This window comes from Myotis yumanensis, unplaced genomic scaffold, assembly GCF_028538775.1.
Source record: "Myotis yumanensis isolate MYYU_CA2020_CCGP unplaced genomic scaffold, mMyoYum1.0.hap1 SCAF_1, whole genome shotgun sequence".
NCBI lineage: Eukaryota > Metazoa > Chordata > Mammalia > Chiroptera > Vespertilionidae > Myotis > Myotis yumanensis.
The window spans coordinates 81,045,287-81,071,498 of NW_027223752.1; the positions used below are offsets into that span (position 1 = coordinate 81,045,287).

General features: G+C 44.1%; 1 protein-coding gene and 1 pseudogene across 1 annotated transcript; one reads left to right on the forward strand and one right to left on the reverse strand.

Annotated features, from left to right (window-relative positions):
* Positions 1-17,839: 17,839 nt before the first annotated feature.
* On the forward strand, positions 17,840-18,710 carry LOC139006777 (small ribosomal subunit protein uS2-like; annotated as a pseudogene).
* Positions 18,711-19,785: 1,075 nt separating this feature from the next.
* Positions 19,786-20,875, reverse strand: OR5AU1 (olfactory receptor family 5 subfamily AU member 1). The gene has a single exon (XM_070406381.1). The coding sequence runs from the start codon at positions 20,719-20,721 to the stop codon at positions 19,786-19,788; it is 936 nt and encodes a 311-aa protein (XP_070262482.1). The 5' UTR covers positions 20,722-20,875.
* Between the last annotated feature and the right edge of the window lie 5,337 nt (positions 20,876-26,212).

Genomic DNA, 26,212 nt, shown 5'->3' on the forward strand with positions numbered 1-26,212 from the left:
TATACAAAAATATGGTAGGGATTATGGACAAAAAAGGGCCCCATACTAAACCTGACAAGCTCAGGGGAGGCCTACATGGTGGCCTCACAAACTCAGAAACCAAATTAACCACATAGGATGGTCTGAAATTAAAAGTTCATGGTAGGTAGTCATGTCCTAGGCTGGCATTTTTCCCTAACAAAAGTCAATCAAACTGACCTTGTCTGTCATGTTTTTTTGTATGTATAATAACATACCTGTTAACATATCTTTGGAATATCAATATCAAAGTAACTTCCTTTTTTCTGGACCCATCAAAGCACAACCACTGCACAGAGCAGACCACAAATCCCCTCATTGTTATTATTTTTTTTTAAATATATTTTATTGATTTTCTACTGAGAGGAAGGGAGAGAGATAGTTAGAAACATCGATGAGAGAGAAACATCGATCAGCTGCTTCCTGCACACCTCCCACTGGGGATGTGCCCGCAACCCAGGCACATGCCTCTGACCAGAATTGAACCTGGGACCTTTCAGTCCGCAGGCCGACGCTCTATCCAATGAGCCAAACTGGTTTCGGCATCATTGTTATTATTAACTAGAGGCCTGGTGCACAAAATTGATGCACCAGGGTGGGGTGTCCCTCAGCCCGGCCTGTACCCTTTCGCAGCCCAGGAGCCCTCGCAGAGCCCTCGCGGGGGAGCGGGCCTAAGCCTGCAGTCGGACATCCTTAGCACTGCCGTGGAGGCTGTGAGCCTGGCTTCTGGTTGAGTGGCACTCCCCTGTGGGAGTGCACTGACCACCAGGGGGCAGCTCTGGCTCTCCAACATACCCCAAGGGGTCCTGGATTGCAAGAGGGCACAGGCCAGGTCAAGGGACCCCACTGGTGCATGATCGAGGCCAGGAGGGACGCAGGAGGTTGGCCAGCCGGCAAGGGACTGTGGGAGGGCTCCAGGGCATGTCCGGCCCATCTCGCTTAGTCCCAATGGGCTGGACCCCAGCAGCAAGCTAACCTACCGGTCTGAGTGTTTCCCCCTGGTGGTCAGTGCACGTCATAGCGAGAGGTTGAGCAGCCTTAGCATATCATTAGCATATTATGCTTTGATTGGTTGAACAGATGACCAGACAACCAGACAGTTAGAATATTGGGCTTTTATTATATAGGATTGTTAATTGTTAACTATCCTATACCCACCTATGTAAAATAAGTGTGTGTCTATTGGTTCTACTTTCTATCCAGTCCCAGAGATCCCCACCCCACCTTTTGCTTTCTCTTGCCTTCCTAATCTATTGCCAATAAATTTCATGTAACCCCCTTATGTCTTCCCCTTTGATTCTGATGTTTAGCATAAGTGGTACAATTGCCATTTTCCTGAGCATTTTCTCAATCCATTGATATCATGCTTCCCAGCAATTATCATCAGTTTGACTCAAACTCATTTTTTTCTCTTTTTTTTTTTGTATTTTTTTGTTTTTGATCCTTATTTTATCAGATAAACTCATAAAAATCCTTACAGGTTTGGACTTTTCTTACATTGACAGAATTGAGGTTTTAGATGTGCAATACGGTTTTTGTAGGCTTTCCGGGCCTTTTCTGAAATTCAAGTCTGGGAGAGGTTTAACATTATGTTCTTAAAAACTTTTAAAAATCAAATCGCTCTATGGCATTGGTTCTCAAGCAGCCTTTAGTCCCCCAGGGGTTATTTGGCAATGACTAGAGACATTTTTGGTGGTAACAACTGGGGGAGGGACAGATGTGTAACAAAAGGAGCATTAGTAAGTCAGATCAGAGATTTAGCCCCAATGCTACTAACGCCCCTTTCCTGTGCATATCCTCTGCCAGCTGCAAGTGAAGACTGTCTGTGAGGCTTGTCCTGTGACCTCATTCTTACCCCTCCCTTCTGCCTAGTGCCAGAGTCCCTGGCTACTCCCTGAAAGCATTCTACTTTCTTGCAAATGCTTCCCGACAAAGTATCTGCCCCTTGGTCAGTTTGGCAGCTTCTGTGGAAGTCACTCATATTTTACTTAAATTGCTGCCTATTGAAACTTCACAGGAAGAAGTGACTATGACATGGCTCCTGCTGACGTCAGTTTTTAAAGGCCTTGGCCAATGTACCTAGCTTTAAGCATTGGAGAAATGTCCTATTCATATGGCTTCATATGCAGCTGAATTCTGTGGTGGGTGGGAAATTCTCCATGTTGATGCTCATTTCTTTTTCAGACATGTATTCTGGCCTTGAATACATGATTATAAGCATTATAGGCAACTAATGATATTTCCCAAATGAAATGAGCTGCTTTTGCAGATGGTTCAGGTTTTGTGGCCCGGGTTGTGTCCTCTGCTGCCATCTCGTGGCCTCCCGGCTGCCCGGGTTGAGGTTTCACAGAGAGCCTTCCGCAAGGTAATGGCGTGTGGCAGCGGCTTAGTTGGAGAAAGAATCTCTGCACGCTGCCGGCGCTGCCCAAATCCCTCCCCTGCAATGAGTCCGCCAGGCCCGCGGCACGCTCCGCTTGGCCCGGACCTGGACAATGCGAGCAGGCGGGGAAGCGCAGGGCCCTTCCGAGCCATCCTCACCCGTTTGGGCCTCTGTCTGTTATGCAATCCTGGAAATGAGCCACGCCACGGAAATCAGTAAGCTCAACTATCTAGGAGTAATCCGAGCTGACCTCGCCTGCTTGGCCTGATGAATCCTGGGTAGCGACTCACCCCTCTCCACCTGGGACCGAGATGTTCTTAATCTCAGCGAGGAAAGATTATTCAGTGGAGTTTCTGGATTTCATTTTCTTGTCCAGGCCCATTTTGTGCTGCTCTGTGTCCACGCCCATCATCTTGGCTTGCCCCGAGGTGCTGCCTCAAGTGTGATATTTGATTGATGAGTTGAGCAGAACGGTGGCAGAGTTGTCACTGGGAGACAGTGTCTCCTACAAATAGGGCAGGGTCTGTGCACTGAGGGGATCAGAGGCCCCTCTCCAGAGCACCGGGAACCTGGGAGACTGCCCTGAGCTGAACTGGTGACTGAGCAGTGACTCAGCACAGGAGAAAAGGCTGGAAAACATTTTTACTTGGCGCCTTTCCCCCCTAATTATAATAATGTGTTAAAAACGTTCCAGTTTGTTAAAGCAAATCTGTAGAACTGTCTCTACTGTTAGCCCCTCTTGTACACTTTACATGTGTGTGTGTGTGTGTGTTTTATGAGGGCTCTGACTCTACCACTCCCCCATTTCCCCTAACCCCAGAAGAGGAGAAGAAATGAGGAGGAGGGGAAACCACTGTCTTTGATGTTTTAACCTGCTTTCCCTGTATGAAATTCAGACGGAAGAGCCTCCTTGTACAATTTCCTTAGGCCTCAGGCCAGAGATAACCTGCTACTAAGCTGCTATGTGTTGCTTCTCTTTGAAATTCAGATGTCATTTACTAAATGGGAGTTGTTTCTGTTTCTCTTGTTTTACCTTCTTTGTCTATGTTTTTTTCTGCCTTATTTAATTTATATTTTACTAGAGGCCCGGTGCACAACATTCATTTACTGGGGGGCGGGGGATTCCCTCAGCCTGGCCCCCGCCCTCTTGAAGTCCACTCCCACCCCAGTCCCATGGGCCTAAGCTGGCAGGCGGACCTCCCCCAAGGGGTTCTTAGCGCTGCCTCCTTAGCACTGCCTCCTTAGCGCTGCCTTGGAGGCGGGCGAGGCTCCCAACACTGCCACTGAGCTCGCCAGCCAGCTGTGAGCCCGGCTTCTGGCTGAGTGGCGTTCCCACATGGGGAGCACACTGACCACCAGGGGGCAGCTCCTGCATTGAGCATCTGCCCCCTGGTGGTCAGTGTGTGTCATAGCAACTGGTCATTCCACCCTTTGGTCGATGTGCATATTAGGATTTTATTATATAGGATAGAGGCCCAATGCACGAAATTTGCGCAAAAGTAGGCCTTCCTTCCCCCGGCTAGTGGCACCAGCTTTCCTCTGGCACCCAGGACCCAAGCTTGCTTCCTCCAGCAGGCACCTGGAACCCGGGCTGGCTTCCCTCTGTCCCCAGCTTCATCAGGAAGGACATCCGGAAGGATGTCTGGTCTTATTAGCATATTACCCTTTTATTATTATAGATGTTGCATGTTATTCTTGATTCTACTTATCTTAATTTTAGGCTTATTTTTCTTACCAGAAGCTCTTCCTGTGTTCTGTCTAGAGTTAATGAGTTGTCTGTGTTGATTCTAGTCTATTTTACCTTGCCTTTGTAAAGTTTTCTTGTTTAAAATATTTTTCCCCAAGTCCCAAATCCAAGGTACAATTTAATCTGTTTTACTTTATTATGTGTTTCCTTTATATATAAAGAAAATGCTATGCACCTACTCTTATGCTTTAGATAAAGCAAGAGGACTCAAAGGAAGTCATGGCATAGAAGAAACAGGACTGATGTCTTTTTAAAAATATATATATTTTATTGATTTTTTTACAGAGAAGAAGGGAGAGGGATAGAGAGTTAGAAACATCAGTGAGAGAGAAACACTGATCAGCTGCCTCCTGCACACTCCCCACTGGGGACATGCCTGCAACCAAGGTACATGCCCTTGGCTGGAATCGAACCTGGGACCCTTCAGTCCGCAGGCCAACGCTCGATCCACTGAGCCAAACCAGTTAGGGCAGGACTGATGTCTTTATAAATCTCAAAGATAATTATGATGAAGAGAAACTGTTTTTTGTGAACCTAAGAAGTGAAGCTGGGTCCAGTGGCTACTTTTTTTGTTGTTGTATTTTTAAATTGATTTGAGAAAGAGAGGAAGGGAGGGAGGGAGGGAGGGAGGGAGGGAGGGACGGAGGGACGGAGGGACGGAGGGAGGGAGAGACATCGATTTATTGTTCCATTTAGTTGTGCAGTTACTGGTTGATTCTTGTATGTGGCCTGACAGGGGATCGAGCCCACAACCTTGATGTATCAGGATGATGCTCTATCCAATTGAGCTACCTGGCCAGGGCCAATGGTTACTTGTTATAGAGAGACCAAAGAAGAGAAGAAACTGAACACTTTTCCAAAGATGAGCTGCTTTGAAATTGGACTCTGAACCTCTGGATATGTTGGAGGTATTTCGTGCAATGCACTTCTGCACTGATCGGTTATTGAAGCAAATATCAGCTCAATGGTTGGGATAGATGACCTTTAATTTCTTCTCCAACACTAGGATCTGGTTTCTCAGTGGCACTGATGTTTTTTAATTGTCCATCCAAGTTCTCTAATATGAATGACTGGCCCTCAGCAACATTCTAAAGTAAGGTGTAAGTATTCTGCTAGTCCTTAGAACAGAGTTTGTCAACTCTGGCACTACTTACATTTGGGCCAGGTAATTCTTTGTTGTGGAAGGGTATCCTCTGCATTGTAGAATATTTACCAACATCCCTGGCCTCAATCCACTAGATACCAGTAGCACAACCTCTCCCCAGTTGTGACAATAAAAAATCTATAGCCGTTTCCCTGGCCAGGTGGCTTGGTTGGTTGAGTGTCATCCCATGCACCAAAAGGTTGCAGGTTCGATTCCCAGTCAGGGCACATGCCTAGATTACGGACTTGATCCCAGTAGGGGGCATTCAAAAGGCAGCCAAACAATGTTTCACTCTCACATCGATGTTTCTCTCTCTTCCTCTCCTTTCCTCTCGCTCTAAACACACACACACACACACACACACACACACACACAAAAGAAAACAAAAAAAAAATCTCTAAAAAATCTACAGACATTGTTAAATGTCCTCTGTGGCTCTAAATAGCCTCCCTCCTTGAAAACTAGTGCCATAAAGAGATATAATAAGCCCTGACTGGTTTGGCTCAGTGGATAGAGCGTCGACCTGCGGACTCCAGGTTCGATTCCGGTCAAGGGCATGTACCTTGGTTGCGGGCACATCCCCAGTAGGGGGCGTGCAGGAGGCAGGTGATCGATGTTTCTCTCTCATTGATGTTTCTGACTCTCTATCCCTCTCCCTTTCTGTCTGTAAAAAATCAATAAAATATATTTTTAAAAAAGAGAGAGATAATAAGAAAAATTTTCAAGAACTTAATGTCTAACTTCTCCAAGATTCTTCTATTTAAAAAGAGACCTACAAGAACCATATTACACACCCAAAACCTGAAATCCTCCCCTTGTTTTTACACCCTACTCTCCCTTCTGAATTTTTTATCTTAACTGGTGTTATCACTTGGTCGCATAAGCTGAATACTAAACTCCTCTCCCTCAAATAGTCAATAATGTAATAGCTATGTATGGAGCCAGGTGGGTATTTAGACTTATCAGAGGGATCACTTCATAAATTTTATAAATGTCTAACTACTGTTATGTAATTTTTTTTAAATAAATAAACTCATCTCCCTCATTTCCTATAGCCAGTTACTCACCATATTCTATAGATTTTTCTGCTCTTGAATGAGTCCTTTTCTCTTCATCACCACCTTTCACTTAAACCACAGAAAAAGCTTCCTAAATAGTTTCTGTGCCTCCCGGTTTGTCCTTCTCAGATACCTTTCACATTAGCCACCTAAATGTGACCACCAGCTTCCCTGCTTAAAAGCCCTTAGTTGTGCCCTGGCTGGATGGCTCTGTTGGAGTGTCATCCATGCACCAAAAGATGGTGGGTTTGATTCCTGGTCGGGGTGAGTGCTGGAGGCAACCTCTCTCCTCTCCTCTCCTCTCCTCTCCTCTCCTCTCCTCTCCTCTCCACTCCTCTTCTCTCTCTCTTTAATTTCTTTTCTCTAAAATAAAAATAAAATTTTAAAGTCCTTAGTCATCCCCATCACCTATAACAGTGATGGCGAACCTATGACACGCGTGTCAGAGGTGACACGCGAACTCATTTTTTTTGGTTGATTTTTCTTTGTTAAATGGCATTTAAATATATAAAATAAATATCAAAAATATAAATCTTTGTTTTACTGTGGTTGCAAATATCAAAAAATTTCTGTATGTGACACGGCACCAGAGTTAAGTTAGGGTTTTTCAAAATGCTGACACGCCGAGCTCACAAGGTTCGCCATCCTGACCTATAAGTTTAAGTCCAAGCTTTTTCAATTGGTGTAATGACCCCTGTGATCTGGCCCCTGCCTGTGTTTCCAGTGTCATCTCCCACATCCCCTTCCTTGCACTTAACTCTTCAGTGACAACAGTCTGCGGAAGGTGGCATGCAGCCTTAAAGAAAGTTTCTTTAAATTATTAACATGTATGATAAACACTTCCACCCCATCTTTGAGCTTCCCTCTTTTTTCATTTTTGATTAGCCCAAGGATGATGATGATGACAGCACTGACTCAGTACAAGGCTGGATGGGTCAGGGCTGTGTGTTAAGCACAGTAGTGAGAAGTTAAAACAATTAAAACACTAATGGGGAGTGAAAGCCATATCATGTCAAAACATCTCACTTTGGCACATACGTTTCTTACTTCCATGCCTACTTCAAGCTGTGGTATCTAGTGTTAGCCCCTTACCAGCTCCTCGTGTCGCTATCTGCAGCTGATCCTTACAGACTCAGCTCAGGCCTCACCTACTCTGAGAAGCTTCCCTGAGGTCTTCCCCCAACTCCTTTCCCATAGCAGGAGGAAGAAAAACAATCATTTTCACAGCAGACAGAGAGTCAGCACTGTGAAGGGTCTTCACAAAAAAACTTTACTAAAATAACCCTTATCTTCCATCAATTTCCCCCTCATGTTTACTTTCCCACAATTTACCACTCCCGTAAGTCCAAACCCCTTTTCCTTTGTCTTGTCACTTCACAATTTCTCACCTTGTATTTTTAAAATCTACACTAATAAAAGAGAAACATGGTAATTAGTGTACGACCACTACCCTTCCCATTGGCTAATCAGCATATCCTTATGCAAATTAACTGTCAGCCAAGATGGCAGCCGGCAGCCATGCACTGAAGCAAACAGGGAGGCTTGCTTGCTCCAGTGACTGCGGACTCCAACGTTCCTCGCCTAACTTGCCGGCCTCTCAGCTGCAACTCTAAGCAACTATGTACTATGTTGCAAATAAGAAGCTAAACAAAACCCCAGAAACCAGCCGGACTAAAAGCCAGCCGGACCACAACATTGTATCGATGTTTTCAGCAGTGAGGCCTCAGGGCTAAAGCTGGCCCAGGATAAAAAAAAAAAAAAAGGAAACAAGGAGCGGTTGGGAGCTTCAGTCACTCGCCAGCAGGAAAACAGCCCTCAGCCCCTCACCCAGACTGGCCAGGCACCCCAGTGGGGACCCCCATCCTGATCCAGGACACCCTTCAGGGCAAACCAGCCGGCCCCCACCCGTGCACCAGGCCTCTATTCTATATAGTAAAAGGGTAATGTGCCTCCCGGCACCGGGATCAGCGGAGCAGCGAGGCTCCCGGCACCGGGATCAGCATGACAGGGGGCAGCGCCCAAACCCCCTGATCGCCCTGCGGCTCTGTGTGTGACAGGGGGCGGGGCCACAACCTCCCTATCCGCCCTGCTCTGTTCGTGACAGGGGAAGGCGCCCCAATCTCCTGATCAGCCCTGCTCTGTGCTTGATAGGGGGGAGCTCCCCAATCCCCTGATTGCCCTGCGGCTCTGTGTTTGACAGGGGGGAGCTCCCCAACCCCCTGATCGACACTGCTCTTTGTGTAACAGGGTACGGAGCCCCAACCCCCCTGATGGGCCCTGCTCTGTGAGTGACAGTGGGCAGCTCCCCAACCCCCTGATGGGCCCTGCTCTGTGCATGACAGGGGGCAGTGCCCCAACCCCCTGATCGGCCCTGCTCTGTGCGTGACAGGGGGTGGCGCCACAACCTCCCCATCGACCCTGCCTTGAGTGTGACAGGGGGCGGTGCCCCAACCCCCCAATCAGCCCTACCCTGAGCGTGACTGAGGGTGGCATCGAAACCTCCCGATCCGCCCTGCTCTGTGCATGACGGGGCGGCGCCCCAACTCCCCAATCGGCCCTGCTCTGAGCCTGACCAGGGGCTGCACTTAGGGATTGGGCCTGCCCTCTGCCACCCGGGAGCAGGCCTAAGCCAGCAGGTCGTTATCTCCCGAGGGGTCCCAGACTGCAAGAGGGCACAGGCCGGGCTGGGGGACCCTCCTCCCCCCACACCGAGTGCACAAATTTTTGTGCACCAGGCCTCTAGTAGTATATAATCCCCTCTGTCTAATCACCTCTTTGGGTCTTTGTTTTTTGTTTCTTTAACAAATGTGCTTTAAATATTTTTCTTTGATTAATTTTAGAGAGAGAGGGAGGGAGGGAGAGAGAAAGAGAGAGAGAGAGAGATCAGTTGTTCCACTTATTTATGCATTCATTGGTTGATTCTGTATGTGCCCTAACTGGAGATTGAATCCACAACATTGACAAATGCCAATAAGCAAATGAAAATTATGTTGAACATCATTAATCATTAGGGAAATGCAATTCGAAACCATGAGATACCACTTTACCACTTCACCTCTGCCAGGATAGCTATAAAAAATGACAATGGAAAATAAACAAGTGTTTTCAAGGATGTGGAGAAATTAGGACTCTCATGTATTGCTGATAGGAATTTAAAATGCTACTGTGGGAAATAGTTTGGTGGACCCTGGCCAGGTAACTCGGTTAGAGTGTCAACCCAATACACCAAGGTTTCAGGTTCAGTCCTGGTCAGGGCACATACAAGAAGCAAAGCAACCAGTGAATGCATAAATAAGTGGAACAACAAATCAATGTTTCTCTCTCTCTCTCTCTCTCTCTCTCAAAATCAATCAATACAAAATTTAAAAAAAGAAAAAACAGCTTGGCAGTTCCTCAATAGGTTAGGCATAGAATTACCACATGATCCAGCAATTCCACTCATATACCAAACAGGTGTTTAAACCAACCAACCAACAAACAAATAAAAAGCACAAGAACATTCACGGCAGCACTATTCACAGTTGTCAACAGGTGGAATAACTCAAATGTCCATCAACTGATGAATGAATAAACAAAATGCGGCATATCCATATGACGGAATATTTGATATTCCAACATGCTACAAAATGGGTGAACCCAGAAAATATTATGTTAAGAAGACAGACACAAAAGGACACATATTGTATGATTCCATTAATCTGAAATATCTAAAATAGGCAAATTTATGGAAACAGAAAGCATGTAAGTGGTTGCCAAGGGCTGGGAGAAGGAAAGAACAGGGAGTGACTGCTTACTGGCTACAGGGTTTCTTTTTGCAAAGCTGAAAATGTTCTGGAACTAGATAATAGATGGTTATACAACACTTAGAATTTACTAAATGCCACTGAATTGTACACTTTAAAATAATTAAAATGGTGAATTTTATGTTATGTAAATTTTACTCCAATATTTGAAAACACATTACAAAGCAATTGGTATATAGCTGGTTTTATTTTTCTAAAAGTATATGCATAGAAAAAATGTAGAAGAATAAATATCAAATTACTCTGGTTGTCCATTGAGTGGTCATTTAGGACTACTGTTCTAATTATTCTACAAAAATCCAGGATTACTTGAGTCCTTTTTAAATATATATATATAGTGATTTCAGAGAGAAAAAGAGAGAGGGAGAAAGATAGAAATATCAATGATGAGAATCATTGATCGGCTGCCTCCTGCACGCCCCCTACTGGGGATCAAGCCTGAAACCCAGGCATGTGCCCTAACTGGGAATCAAACTTTGACCTCCTGGTTCATAGGTTGACACTCAACCACTGAGCCATACTGGCTGGACTAATTACTCTGGTTGTCCATTGAGTGGTCATTTAGTGAGTCCTTTTTAAAACATGCTGTAGAATAATATTTAATGAAATAAAGGAGTGTTTATCTATCATATATTAATATATTATTAAACCAAAACAGTATATTTGAATGATGACAATTTCATTATAAAAAACACCGATTGCATAGGGGAAAAAACTTACTGGAATTGTATATGCCAACATATAATGGTTACGTTTGAGTGAAGTGAATATAGATGAATTTTCAAAATTCCTCCAGTGAGGAATTTTGGGTTCAAAATATTTTTTAAAGGTTTTTCTTATATTGAGCCAAAAACTCTTCTTTTAAAAAAATGCTTTTTATTGATATTTAGAGAGAGAGAGAGAGAGAGAGAGAGAGAGAGAGAGAGAGACACTGATCAGTTGCCTCCCAAAACCACCCCAATCGGGGACTGAACCCACAACCAGAATCAAACCGGTGACCTTGCAGTGCACGGAAGACGCTCAACCAAATGAGCCCTCTGGCCAGGGCCAAAAACTCTTCTTACTTCTTAAATGAAACTTTTAGTTGGGAAAAAATGGAAAGATATAATTTTAAAGGTAAATAACACCGAAGACTCTGGAAACTATTAAAGTGAAGGAGGAAGAGAATTTCAGAGATAAATTTGTTTGTACTTAGAAATAAAAAAATCTCTTGCATGGCTAACTAAGTCAAAAAAGTATTGTAGGGAAGAAATGCCTTTTGAAAAGGGAAAAGCAAGCAAAGAGAATAAGGATGCAATAAAATCATCTGAAGAGGGACAGACTATACCCTGGCCAATGTGTTCAGTGGTTAGAGCGTCGGCCTACGCACCCAGGAGTCTCGGGTTTGATTCCTGGTCAAGGGCATGTACCTCAGTTGCAGGTTTGCTCCTCACTCCCAGTCCGGGCACACACGAGAGGCAACCTATCCATGTTTCTCTCTTTCTCTCTCTCCCCCTCCTTCTCTCTCTTCTACTCTCTCTGGAAAGCAATGGAAAAAATATCCTCCGGTGGGGATAAAAAAAAAAAGAGGTACAGACTAGAAGTTTCATTTGCAATAGATTGCAACAAACAATATCAGGGAATTTAAAAAGAATTCAGGGAAGGAACTAGAAAATTTGTCCAAACCTGTAACCTCTGATACTGGGTTGCAGGATGGATGGGCTGCAAATGTGGTTTGTGCTCATAAAAAGGGACCCAACCAACAGATATATGACATATAATTATAAGGGAAATACAGATATAACTATAAGGGAAATGCAAGTCAAAACCACAATGAAGAAGTACAAATTTGTAGTTACAAAATAGTCATGGGAATATAGTGAATATATTCAAGAATATGGTAATAACTATATATGGTGCCAGGTGAGTACTGAAAATATCAGGGGGAACACTTTGTAAAGTACACCTGAAACTAATACAAAGTAATATTGAATGTAAACTGTAATCCAATATAATAAAGAGGTAATATGCAAATTAACCCTCACGCCCTCACAATATGGCTGCCTAAGACCAGGCCAGCAGGGGAGTTAGTGAGGGACGACCAGACGACTGAACAAGTAGGCTGCATGGGGCGACCAGGCCAGCAGGGGGGTTAGTGAGGGACGACGAAATAACTGAACAAGGAGGCTGCATGGGGCAACCAGGCCGGCAGGGGGGGCATGAGGGGTGACTAGGCCAGCGGGGGAGTAGTTTGGGGTGACAAGGCCGACGGGGGGGGCAGTTTGGGGTGACCAGGCAGTCAGGCAGGTGAGCAATTAGGAGCCAGAAGTCCAGGATTGTGAGAAGGATGTCCCCCAAGGGGTCCCAGATTGGAGAGGGTACAGGCTGGGCTGAGGGGACCCCTGCCCTGTGCATGAATTTCGTGCATCAGGCCTCTAGTTGAAAAATAAAATAAAAAACAACAATGATAGACTACCTCACACTGGTTAAATGATTATTAATAGGACAAGAAATAAATGCAGGAGGGAATGTAGAGAAAAGAAACCCTCATACACTGCGGAGGGAATGTAAATTGGTACAGCCACTATGAAAAACAGTATGGAGGTTCCTCAAAAAATTATGAATAGAGCTGTCATCCAGCCGGCATGGCTCAGTGGTCAAGCATTGACCTGTGAACCAGGAGGTCATGGTTCAATTCCTGGTCAGGGCACATGCCTGGGTTGTGGGCTCGATCCCCTGTGGGATGCATGCAGGAGGCAGCCAATCAATTATTCTCTCTCATTATTCATGTTTCTATCACTCTCTCTCCTTTCCTCTCTGAAATCAATTATATATATCGTGCACTCGGGGTGGTCCCTCAGCCTGGCCTGTGCCCTCTAGCGGACCGGGAGCCCTGGGGAGCCGGGGGGATGAGAGGCTCCCGCCACCACAGCTGCACTCACTAGCCATGAGCCCAGCTTCTGGTTGAGCGGCGCTCCCTCTGTGGGAGTGCACTGACCACCAGGGGGCAGCTTCTTCATTGAGCGTCTTCCCCCTGGTGGTCAGTGTGCATCATAGCAATCAGTCGTTCTGCTGCTCAGTTGATTTGCATATTAGCCTTTTATTATATATATATATATATATATATATATATATATATATATATAAAGAGAGAGAGAGAGAGAGAGAGAGAGAATAGAGCTACCATATGATCCAGCAATTACTCTTCTGGGTATCTAGCTACCTGGACATTTTGAAAACAGTTATTCATAACAACATATGTACCCCTATGTTTATTACAGCATTATTCACAATAGCCAAGGCATGGAAATAACCTAAGTGTCCTTTGACAGATGATTAGATAAAGTATACCTAATTTATATATAGTGGAGTACTACTCAGCCATAAGAAGATAAAATATTGCCATTTGTGACAACATGGATAAATCTGCAGAACATTATGCTTAGTGAAATATGTCAGGCAGAAAAGGACAAGAATCATATTATTTCACTCATATGTGGGGTATAAAACAAAAAGTAAATGAACATACAAAACAAACTAACAAAAAAACCCAAACTCATAGACACAGACAACAGAATGGTGGTTACCAGAGGAGAAGAGGGTAAGGGGAGGACTAAGCTTATAAAGGGGATCAAATACATGGTAATGGAAGGAGACTAGACTTCTGGTGGTGAGCATACAATGGAATATATATATATGTCATATTACAAAGTTTTATGTCTGAAATTTATATAATGTCATTAACCAATGTTACTCCAATAAATTTCATAAAAGGGCTGAGAAAATAGCAGTTATGAGCAACCATGTAGCATAATAATAATAATACCACCTTCATTTCTAAACTTTTTTTTTCATTTTATGAGATCAATGCATCTTTTTTTAAATATGTTTTTATTGATTTTGAGAGAGAGAGAGAGAGAGAGAGAGAGAGATGGATAAAGAGATAGAAACATTGATGAGAGAGAAACATCATCGATTGGCTGCCTCCTGTGCGCCCCCCAATGGGGATCGAGCCTGCAACCCGGGCATGTGCCCTGACCAGGAATCAAACTGTGACCTCTCGGTTCAGGGCCAACACTCAGCCATGAAGCCACACCAGCCAGGACCACCTTCATTTCTAATCAGATTTACATCTCTCTTTGTTATGTTTACTGTGTGCTTGACACTGTCTTAAACACTCATAGTCTTTTAACTCAGCACTCCTAGGAAGCAGGCACCATTATCCCTGCCCTGCAGATACGGAAAGTGAAGCACAAGGTTAAGTAGTGTCACACGGCTGGTCCGTGAAAGAGGCCATTCACATCCAGAAGCCCTTATTCCAGCGCTCATGCACTTTAACCAGCATGTCATACTGCCTCTGTGGCCAACAGTGATTCACAAAGGAAGTTCAGGAGGGCAAAGCTATTTTCATAATAATCCTAAGATTCTTTCCTCCTTTTCGTTCTCATTCTCTCATGAGTACACAGAAGAGCTTTCCGGAGGCTACGGCAAGTATACTGATATCACTTTAATGACTAATAGAAAATGTGTTTATACCATCTTGTGTTTGCTAGGATTTTCTAAGGCAAGCTCTTTGGGTCCTGAAACCAAAACATTTGAGCACCATTGCCCTAAGGCAATGATTTTCAACCTTCTTCATCTCATGGCCCATATAAACTAATTACTAAAATTCTGCGGCACACCAAAAAAAATATTTTTGTCGGTCTGATAAAAAAAAATGGTATAATATTTTTTAACCCTCACCCAAGGATATGTTTTTATTGATTTGAAAGGGAGAGGAAGGGGGGAGAGAGAAACATTAATTGGTTGCCTCCCATACACACCCCAACCTAGGATCAAACCCAAACCTGAAATCTTTTTATTTTAATATGTTTTTATTGATTTCAGAGAGAGAAAGGGAGAGGGAGAGAGCGATAGAAAGATCAATGATGAGAGACAACCATTGATCCATTGCCTCCTGCACTCCTCCTGCTGGGAATTGAGCCCACAACCAGGACATGTGCCCTGACTGTGACCTCCTGGTTCATGGGTCAATGCTCAACCACTGAGCCACACTGGCCAGGAGCAAACCCTAAATCTTTTGGTGTGTGGATGATTCTCCAACCAACTGAGCCACCTGGCTAGGGTGAAAAAATAGGTATAATTTTGATTCATTCACACCAGATGGCTATTGTTGTGTTGGCTGTTGTCATTTTTCATTTGACAATCTAAGGGAAAAGAGATTAGTGCCCCTGACTAAATAGTCAGGTGTTGCATGTTTTAAAAATTCTCGTGGCACACTGGTTGAAAATCGTTGCCCTAAAGTAAAGGAGACATGGTTTCTGAAAGAATAATAAAGACTGATGCCAGAATTCATTCATTCCTTTACTCATTCAATAATTATTGAGCACTATATTCCAGGTATTGTTTCAGATGTGGGGATTACAGTGGTGAACAAGAGTAGCATGGTCCCTTTACTCTTCGAGTTTGGTGCAATGTTCATAAAACATTAGGGTGCCTGGGAATCCCTTGGTAAACTAATTAAAAGTCCTCAATTCCTGGCTCAGTGGTTGAGCATCAATTCATGAACCAGTAGGCCACGGTTCCATCCCCAATCAGGGTACATGCCAGGTTTCAGTCTCGAACCCCAGTAGGGAGCGTGCAGGAGGCATAGGATCAATGATTCTCTCTCATCATTGATGTGTCTATCTTTCTCTGTTCCTTCCTTTCTGAAATCAATAAAAATATATTTAAAATAAGAAGGAATTGGAAAGCTAATTAAAGATCTACCTTTTTAAAAGGCACCAGTTCCAGATGGATTTATAGCTAAGAATCATTTTTAAGGAATAGATATTTCTATCTTATTTAAATTATTCTATTGGAAAAGTTGAAAGAACTTAAATACATTTTATAAAACTAGTTTACCCTTAATACTAAAACACAATAAAGATAATACAAAAAGACCATAAAACCCAGTCAGCGTGGCTCAGTGTTTGATCATCAACCTATGAACCAGTAGAGTATGGTTCAATTCCCGGTCAGGGCACATACCTGGGTTGAGGGCTCAATCCCCAGTGTGGGACATGCAGGAGGCAGCTGATTAATTATTTGCTCTTATCATTTTTATTTCTATCTCTCTCTCCTTCTCCCTTCCTCTGTGAAATCAATAAAAAATATATTTTAAAAAACGACCATAAACCAAGTTTATTTTTGCCAAGACTCCAAATAATCTCTTTGCAAATCAGATCCAACAGTCTATTAAAAGAAAATCATTTTATGACCAAGTAAGATTCCAGGAAACAAAAATGGTTTAACAAAAGGAAATCTATGTATTCAATTTACCTCGGAAATATAATATAGGAGGAAGATTAATGACTATATCAAGTTATTGAAAAGGCATTTGATAAAAATTCAGCAGCCATTTCTAATAAGAACAGCTATTTATGCCAGGCATTTGTTCCCAGGGCTTTGCTTGCATTAATTTATTTAATTCTCCTAACAACAACTGTATTGCTGCAATTATTTTTTATCCCTACTTTACAAAGGAGAAACTCAATGAGGTTAAATAATGTCACACATATGGAAATGATGGAGCCAGGATTTGAACCAAGGTAGTGTGTCTCTAGAGCCCACATTCTTATCAGCTATACTATACCACCTCTAATAAAATCTCTAATTAGCACCAAAAGAAAATCACTATACTTAAATATGATCAATGTTAATTATTAAAGGTTAACAGTAAAGTCTATTAGGAAAGGAGAAGTTGCCATTAAATTTAGGAACAAGTTCAGTTTCAGGATTTTTGTGTGGGTGTGTCAATACATAGCACCATTCTTCCCCTCCTGATTCTAAACAATTTAGAAAAAGGATAAAATATAATCAGATAGATAGCAAAATATCAATTGTGTTACTGTTAAAGGCGAAAGTATATGAATTGTATCTGTGGGAAAATAGTCTTTATGAAACTGAACTCCAGAGTTAAGCAGACTTTGCTGAGTGAGTCATGGATTCGCTGAGCCAGGGCAGGTCTCCCCTCGCGAGGGGACTAGCCAAGCATGCCTGGAGCCTTTTCTTCAAGTTTATCAAGGAGGACAAAGAGCCCAGGAATATCATGCCTGATTGAGTTCCCTCTATCTGATTTAATTAAAAATGTTTAGGTTAATTCAATCATAACTTACAAATTACCAGGAACAGAATGCTAGCAAGGACAACAGTCTTTGAGAAAGGCAAAATATGTTCTCCTCATTCTCACTCTGTGGTGTGCTTACATAGCAGCTTAGGGGTGCTGCTAAATAGGAAAAGGTGAGGGAACATACCAATGACTATTATATGCTGAATGATTTACCTGCAGTATCTGAGGACTTAATTTAAAACTCACACCTCTTAGCCCTGGCTGGATAACTCAGTTGGTTAAAGCATTGTCCCGACATGCCAAGATTGTGGGTTTGATCCCCAGTCAGGGCACATACAAGAATCAACCAATGAATGCACAAATACGTGGAACAACAATTTGATGTTTCTCTCTCTCCCTCTCTAAACGTCTATTTACATTTTTTTTAAAATCTTTATTGTTGAAATTATTACACAGGTTCCCTTTTTTCCCCCATTAACCCTTCTAGCCTGCCCCCATATTTAAAAAAAATTTTTAAACCACACCAATTAAAATGCGAGACATCATCTTTTCCGTGCTACCCAGAGAGGTGCCCACACAGTGCTGTTCTGGGTTTCCACATGAAGGGAAACTTTCACAATGTCCTACAAATGAAGGAGGAGGATGTCCTTACATTCCTTGCAGCAGGACCCCACTTAGGTGGCACTAACTTTGATTTCAAATGAAACAGAACATCTACAAAAGGAAGCGTGGTGGTGTCTGCATCATCAATCTGAAGAGAACCTGGGAGAGCTTCTGCTGGCAGCTTGTGCCACCGTTGCCATTGAAAACCCCGCTGAGGTCAGTGTCACATCGTCCAGGAATACCGGCCAGCGAGCTGCGCTGAAGTTTGCTGCTGCCATTGGAGCCACTGCTATAGCCGCTTCACTCCTGGAACCTCCACCACCCAGATCCAGGCAGCCTTCCGGGAGCTGGGACTTCTGGTGGTTACTGACCCCAGGGCTGACCACCAGCCTCTCACAGAGGTGCCTTATGTTAACCTGCCTCCCCCCGCTCTGTGTATCACAGACTCTCCTCTGAGCGATGTGGGCATTGCCATCCCTTGCAACAACAGGGGGCTCGCTCAGTGGGTCTGCTGTGGTGGATGCTGGCCTGGGAAGTTCTGCGCATGTGCAGCGCCATCTCCCCTGACCACCCACGGGGAGGTCATGCCTGATCTCTACTTCTACAGAGACGGAAAATGAAGAGCAGGCCACTGCTGGAAAGGCTGTGACCAAGGAGGAGTTTCAGGGTGAATGGACTTGGGTACCCAAGTTCACTGCTGTGTAACCTGAGGTCACAGCATGGTCTGAAGGCACAGGTACCCTCTGTGCCTATTCAGCCGTTTCCTATTGAAACCTGCAGTGCTAAGCTGCCACTGAAGGCTGGTCTACAGCAGCCCTCACTGCTCAGCCCACTGAATGGGTAGGAACAACCACTGAGTGGTCTTAAGCTGTTCTTCCATAGACTCTTAAACAGAATAGAAATAAGGTTGACAGAAGATAGAGTTCTAAAAGTATGTCCATTAAAAAATAAAAAAAGATGAGCCCAACTGGCATGGTTCAGTGATTGAGCATCGACCTACGAACCAGGAGTTCACGGTTTGATCCTGGTCAAGGCACACGCCCAGGTTGGGAGCTCGATCCCTGGTGTGGGGCATGTAGGAGGCAGCCAATCAGTGATTCTCTCTCAATATTGATACTTCTACCTTTCTCTCCCTCTCCCTTCCTCTCTGAAATCAATAAAAATATATTTTTTAAAAAAGTAAAAGAACAACAAAAACTTAATTAAAAACAAAAGATGAGACATCTGTGATTCTTAATTCGCCCAAGCTTATTCAGTTTGAAAGTGACCAAGTAGCTATTTGGCTAGGGGAAAAAGTCAACAAAGATAATGAAATGTCATGTGAACTTTTGAAGTTGTTGTTACAGTATGATTCAAATAACTAGAGTCCAGGGGTCCTCAAACTACGGCCCGCGGGCCACATGCGGCCCGCCGAAAACATTTATCCGGCCCGCCGGGTGTTTTTGCTGCCGCTGCCTGTTGCTTAGCAGCTAACTAGTTTTTTTTTAAACTATAGTCCGGCCCTCCAACGGTCTGAGGGACAGTGAACTGGCCCCCTGTTTAAAAAGTTTGAGGACTCCTGAACTAGACAATCCAAAAAATGTTTAAGCCAAGGAGTCATTTTTTACAAAGAGGAGATTCTAAAGAATCAACCAAGGTCTTCGAATTAGGTAAGGGGGAACTTTACCATGAAGAACATAAATGTCAGTTTCTAACAATAGAGTGAAATGTTCATAAACATGGATATATGAATGAATCATATGAAAAAAGTCACTTCTTTCTCATCTCTATGACACCACCAGCTCTTTCTACAGCAGGCTGGCAGGCTGATGCAGAAGCACCTGCGTCTAGACCAGAGAGCATGCCCGCTGCCCGCTGGGTGAGCATGGGAATGTGCTCAGATTAGCACCACATAAGGTAAAGTTTCCTCGGCTTCCTAAAGGTATGTGGTAACGAGTTGAGATCATTCCCTTATTTTCCTGCTCCAAACCTTTCTTAAAGCTTCCTTCACATCCTTGTTTCTCAAAGAGTAGATAAGGGGGTTCAGCATTGGGATCACCACCGTGTAGATCACTGCAACTGTGCGGTCTTGGGCCAGGGAGTAGCTGGACCTGGGGCGCAGGTACATAAAAAGTGTTGTGCCATAGAAGAGACACACAGCGGTGAGGTGAGAAGCACAGGTGGAAAAGGCCTTGAACCTGCCCTGGGCTGAATTCATTCTCAGGATGGTGAAGAGAATTAAGAGGTAGGAAACCAAAATGGTGAGAGTGCAGCTCAAAAGGTTGAAACCAGCAAAAATAAACATCAGGATCTCACACAGTGAGGTGCTCACACAAGACAGAGACAGGATGGGCGGTCCATCGCAGAAGAAATGTGTGACCACGTGAGCACCACAGAATTTCAAACTGAAGATACAGCTTGTGTGGATAAGAGAATTGAGGAATCCTGCACCATAGGAGCCTACAATCAGAGAGACACAGACCTCAGGAGACATGGTGACAGGGTAGAGCAGGGGGTTACAAATAGCAGCGTAGCGGTCATAGGCCATGGCAGCAATGAGATAGCACTCGCTGGTGGCGAAACCCGCATAGAAGAACATCTGGGCCATGCAGCCAAGATAGGAGATCACCTTCCTCTTGGCCAAGAAGTTCACCAGCGTCTGGGGGACAACCGTGGAGGAATACCAGAAATCCAAGAAGGACAGGCTTTTCAGGAGAGAGTACATGGGTGTGTTCAGGGCGGCACTCACATGGATCAGAAGGAACATGATCAGATTCCCCAGCAGAGTGATGATGTACATGCCCAGGAACACCACGAAGAGCAGTGTCTGGAGCTGGGGGTCACTGGTGAGGCCCAAGAGCTCAAATTCCATCTCTCGGCTCAGGTTTGCTCCTTCCATATTTCTCAGGTGCTCTGGGTGTGAAGCGTGGAGAGCACCAGAAATGAGGCAGAGCACCCAAGCGGTCTCACTAGGTTTAGTTCTGGCCTGAGGACAGCCTTCCGGAGACTGGTCTGACTGAGGAAGTCCGGTTTTGTAGATGGAACTCAGTCATAAAGAATGTCTTCTCACCCTGGCTGGTGTTTCTCAGTGGTTACAGCATCGGCCTGCACCCTGACGGCTCAGGGGTTTGATTCCTGGTCAACCGCATGTACCTGGGCTGCAGGTTCCATCCCCAGCGCATGCAGGAGGCGACCAATCAATGTGTCACTCTTTCTCTCTCGCTCCCTTCTTCCTTCACTTCCACTCTCTCTAAAATCAATGGAGAAAATATCCTCGGGTGAGGATTAACAACAAAAATAAATAAAATAAAATTTTTAAAAAGAAAGTCTTCTCTACTTGTAGGTTAATTGGGAAGCATTACTTGAGCACCAATGGAAAATATTAAAAAATAGATACACAATTTGGTCTCTCAGGAATCTTAAAAAATTCTAAGTAATCAAACAGTTACTTAACAAATATATATTGACCGCCTTCCATATGCTTAGCTCTGTGTCCCCCTGTCAGGAATTCAAGAGTGTCTGACCTCGCCCTGGCTGGTTTGGCTCAGTGGATAGAGCATCAGCCTGTGGACTGAAGGGTCCCAGGTTCAATTCCAGTCAAGGACACATGCCCGGGTTGCAGGCTCGATCCCCAGTGGGGGGCATGGAGGAGGCAGCTGATCAATAATTCTCTCTCATTATTGATGTTTCTATCTCTCCCTCTCCCTTCCTCTCTGGAATCAATAAAAAAATATTTTTTAAAAAAAGAGTGTCTGACCTTCTTAGAGACGGTATATTTCGTGTTTAAACACACAGGCTCTGGTGTCAGACAGTCCACATTCCAAGCCGAAACCTTCTATTTGTTTTACTGTGGAAACGTTATTTGACCATTCCGAGTTTCAGGTTTCTCATCTGTAAAATAGGGATAATAGCATTAATCTCAAAAGATTGTTGTAAAAATTCAATGAGTTAATCCATGTAAAGCACTTAAATAAAGCCTGGTACATGAAAAAAATGAAAGAATGTTAGCTTTGAATATTCTAAGCTAAGTTGGGGAGATAGACCTAACACATGATCAATAAAACGAAACAACAACACCCTGGCCAGTGCAGTTCAGTTGGTTGAGCAGCATCCCATGCATCAAAAGGCCATGGGTTTGATTCCCTGTCGGCACATACCTAGACTGCACGTTCAGTCCCTGGTTGGGGCGCACACGGAGGGCAACTGATCGATGTTTCTCTCCCTTCCTCTCTCTCTTTCCCTTCCTCTCTCTCTAGAATCAATAAAAACATCCTCTCAGGTGAGGATAAAAACAAACAAACGAAAAAAAACCATGAGTGCAAATTTGAACAGAGGGCATCAGTAACTTCTTTAAAGCATCCGGAGCATATCTCTGATTTAGTTGATGTCTCTGAAATGTAACATTCAGACATTCTTAACCCAACAGCTTCTAATTTATAATGAACCCCATTATTGCAGTGATGTGGCAGTGTTAGATTTGGGTTGCAAATGGCATCAGCCCCATTGGTATCAAAAGCAAACTCAGCTTCAAGGCAAATAACAAGGACTTCAGAGAAATGACTGTAAATCCCAGTGAAGAGTGGAGTCATATTCTTGAGACCCAGTTTCACATCTTTCCTCAGTAGACTGTTTTGGTGTGGGTAGTAGGTCTGCAAGTATCTCTCTGATTTAAAAAATGGACAAAGCAAGGAATGTGGCCAATACTCAAGGTAGGGTAGGTGAGGGGGGGAGGTGTGATGGGACTGAGTAGGGTGCTGGCTGATCAGATCCCCCAGATGTATGACTTGCTTTAAATCCAATCTCTTTCTTTCTCTACCCTTTTTTCTCTCATCTCTCTTCTCCAAGCTGCACTAAATTCAAAATTATTCAGAATATAGTCAATCAAGAAACTGGAGAAATTGACATCTCTGACAGTTTTTCAAAGGTTTCTAGAATAACTGCTATTTCTGTTGACTGCAGTTTGTACCTGTGAATGAAAACCAAGAAGAAAACATAAGGGAGGCCTTATAGGGAAATGAATTGGGAGTGAAGTAAGTAGGAGTGAGAGCAGATGCCTGGGGCCTGTAGTTGAGGGAGGAGCAGGAGAGGGGCTTTATTTATACATCCTTCATGGCCTTCTCCCTGGAATAGCAGAATGGGGACACAGAGAGCAGGCAGCCAGAGGAAGCAGCCGGTGACTCTGAGCAACAGTGGTCCCAAACAATAGTTCTTTTTTTAAAAAAACAAACAAACATATTTTATTGATTTTTTTGCAGAGAGGAGGGGAGAGGGATAGAGAGTTAGAAACATCAATGAGAGAGAATCATCGATCAGCTGCCTCCTGCACACCCCCTGCTGGGGATGTGCCCACAACCAAGGTACATGCCCTTGACCAGAATCGAACCTGGGACCCTTCAGTCCACAGGCCAACGCTCTATCCACTGAGCCAAACCAGTTAGGGCCCAAACAATAGTTCTTAAACATTAAAGTGCCTTGCCCAAGGGCCACTGGAGAAGTTGCAAATTCTAGGTCTCAACCTTAGAAACTAGACCTATTTATTCCAACAGGTACATAGCTGGGCCCCAAATCAGGTGGCTCTAAAAGAGGTTGCATCTGAACCACAATTTGAGAAACACTAAGCCATGAGGTACCTGCAGACGTGCACATATCTTCCTGAGCCACATGTAAATGTCCTTTTTTAACTTGCTAAGATTCTCCAAGTCCTGGAGGAAAAGCCTGTAGGTAGCATGGCTTTCCTGGACATTCTCTTGCTTACAGGATGTGTATTAGTAGTTAACAATTCCCAGAAATCTGAGTATTACCTGATGATAATCAAACGCCAGAGAATATCCTCCTTCAAAGTTGCTTGAGATGTTCTTAAGCAAACCATTTAATTCCAACACAGTACATGATTGGATGGCAGAGCTATTGCTCTGGGGGTCAGAACACAAGCCTTCAGTAGAAAAACAGTAAAGATAAAGCCAGACGCATTGGGTTTATAGACTGAGTCTGGGAATCAGAGTCCTCTACTGACTTCAACCACTCCCGTGGTGAGGGGAGTGAGGCAGCCCCACTCCCGGCAAGGCCCTCACAACTGATCCCATACTGGCAGGAGATATCCCAGAGTCATCTTTCCCCTGGGGAGGATGATGTACATCATTGATGAGGGTTTGGAAGGCAGGCCAGGAAGTCAAAATAATTGGCCCCATGTAGACCATTAATGTGTTTACAAAATGATTAGCATCTCCTAGAGTCTCTACTCCTGGGAATCAGGCGACTGAGAAATTGGGAGTGTAGGGAATGGAGCCATACCAGGTCCCTGCCAATAATGCTGATCATTAGCCCCAAAGGACTGCTCTACCTGAACTCCAAACTTAACACCTAGGTAATTGTTATCTGTATTTCCTCCGCACTAGAAAACCAAGTTTGTACAGTTTTTCTTTCTTCTATGCCAGCTACCCAATTTAGACTGTGACCTAGATTATAGCCGAGGACCTCCCCGTTCATCAAGATCATAGTAAAATGTGGAGGTGTATTATTTTTTCCCAAATACTTGGGGATTTTCTAGAGATTGTTACTGACTTTAATTTAATAGCATGTGGTCAGAGAACATACTTTGTCTGATTTAAATGCTTTCAAAGTTATTGGAACCTGTTTTATGGACCAGAATACTGTCTCTCTTAGTGAACGTTCCATGTCCACTTGAAAAGAATGCATGATCTGCTGTTGTCCTGTAGAGGGGTCTATCATTGTCGGTTAGATCAAGTTGTTGATAGTGTTATTCATATCTGCTTCTATATCCGTTCTAATGTTCTGCCGAATTGTTCTATCAAGAATTGAAAAGGGAGTACACTGAAATCTCTATCTGTAGTTGTAAATTTATTTCTCCTTGGAGTTCTTCAGTTTTTGCTTCATATATTTTGAAGTTCTGTTATTAGATACATAAACATTAAACACTGTTATGTCCTGTTGAAAAAATTTTTAACTTCCATGGCTGGAAGTCTTTTAAAAAGAAAGGGTCAGCCCTAGCTAATTTGGCTCAGGAATAGAATGTTGGCCTACGGACTGAAGGGTCCTGGGTTTGATTCCAGTCAAGGGCACATGCCCACGTTGCAGGCTTGATCCCCATTAGGGGGCATGCAGGAGGCAGCCAATCAATGATTCTCTCTCATCATTGATGTTTCTATCTCTCTATCCCTCTCCCTTCCTCTGTGAAATCAATATATATATATTGATTTTTTTAAAGGACCAATGCTCTGGCTGGTGTTTCTCAGTGGTTAGAATGTCAGCCTGAGCACTGAAGGGTCTTGGGTTCGATTCCCAATCAAAGACACATCCCTGGCCCAGTCGGGGCACATGCAGGAGGCAACCAATTAATGTGTCTCTCTCACATTGATGTTTTTCTCTTTCTTTCTCTCCCTCCCTCCCTTCCACTCTCTCTAAAAATATCCTTGGGTGAGGATTTAAAAAAAAAGGGGGGGGGTCTATTATTCCTAGTGTTAGCATAGGTAGTTAGAGATTAATAAAGGAAGGGAACAAGGGGAATCAGACATTATTAAGCATAATCAACGGGGGAGCATGAGCCTGCTTGTTTCACTAGGAAGTTACAGCTTCACACACTCCCCAGGGAACCACTGTCCATTCCCCCACAGATCGCTGGGGGGGAAAATAAAACAATAAAGAGGGGGGTCAGCACCTGCGCAGTAGAAGTCAAAATGGCATGGTTGGAGGTGCTCTTATGAGGCCTGCACAATAGGAGCCAAGGTGGTGACCATAGAGGCCTGCCAGTCTAGCCTGGGGAAAGGATCGGATTGGGTAAAAGACACAACCCCAGAAGACCTAGGTGGGACCTAGTACAAGCCTGTGAAAGCTTGGGAAGTTGATGGGTTGTTTTGAAAAGCTTCTGGTCCTTCCCAAGCCTGAGATAATATCATCCCAGGGAACAAAGCCTCTCTCTTTCTTTCTCTCTCTCCCCCCCGCCCCCCCCGCCCCCCAACATGTGCAACCAAGCAGGTTTAGCAGCCAACCGAGTCTGCAGCAGACGTTGCAGACTCTGAAGGACTAAGCTTTAATATGAAACAGACACTCTGGAGACTGGCCCTTGTTTTGGCCTTGATGAAGGCAAACTGGAGTTTTCCATGGCAGCACAGATGGAGATAAGACATTGGAAACCAGGGGCAGCCGTCTATTTCCACCCGAATAAATCTCGCCACGTCACCACCTCCCGTGCATGGGTCCGTAGAATGCTTCCATGCAATCCTGGGGGAAAAGGTACAATTTCCACTGGCAGCACTAGCAAAAAAAAAAAAGGAGAAGAAGGAGAAGGAGGCCAGTCTTGGGGCGTGGAGTCTAAACAGCCAGCAACATGGATAAATAGGGAAGACATATTCAACACCCAGGAGTTTGCAAGC

Bases quoted from the DNA above. Each gene is read 5' to 3' on its own strand.
- OR5AU1 (XM_070406381.1), bottom strand. From the start codon at position 20,721: ATGGAAGGAGCAAACCTGAGCCGAGAGATGGAATTTGAGCTCTTGGGC.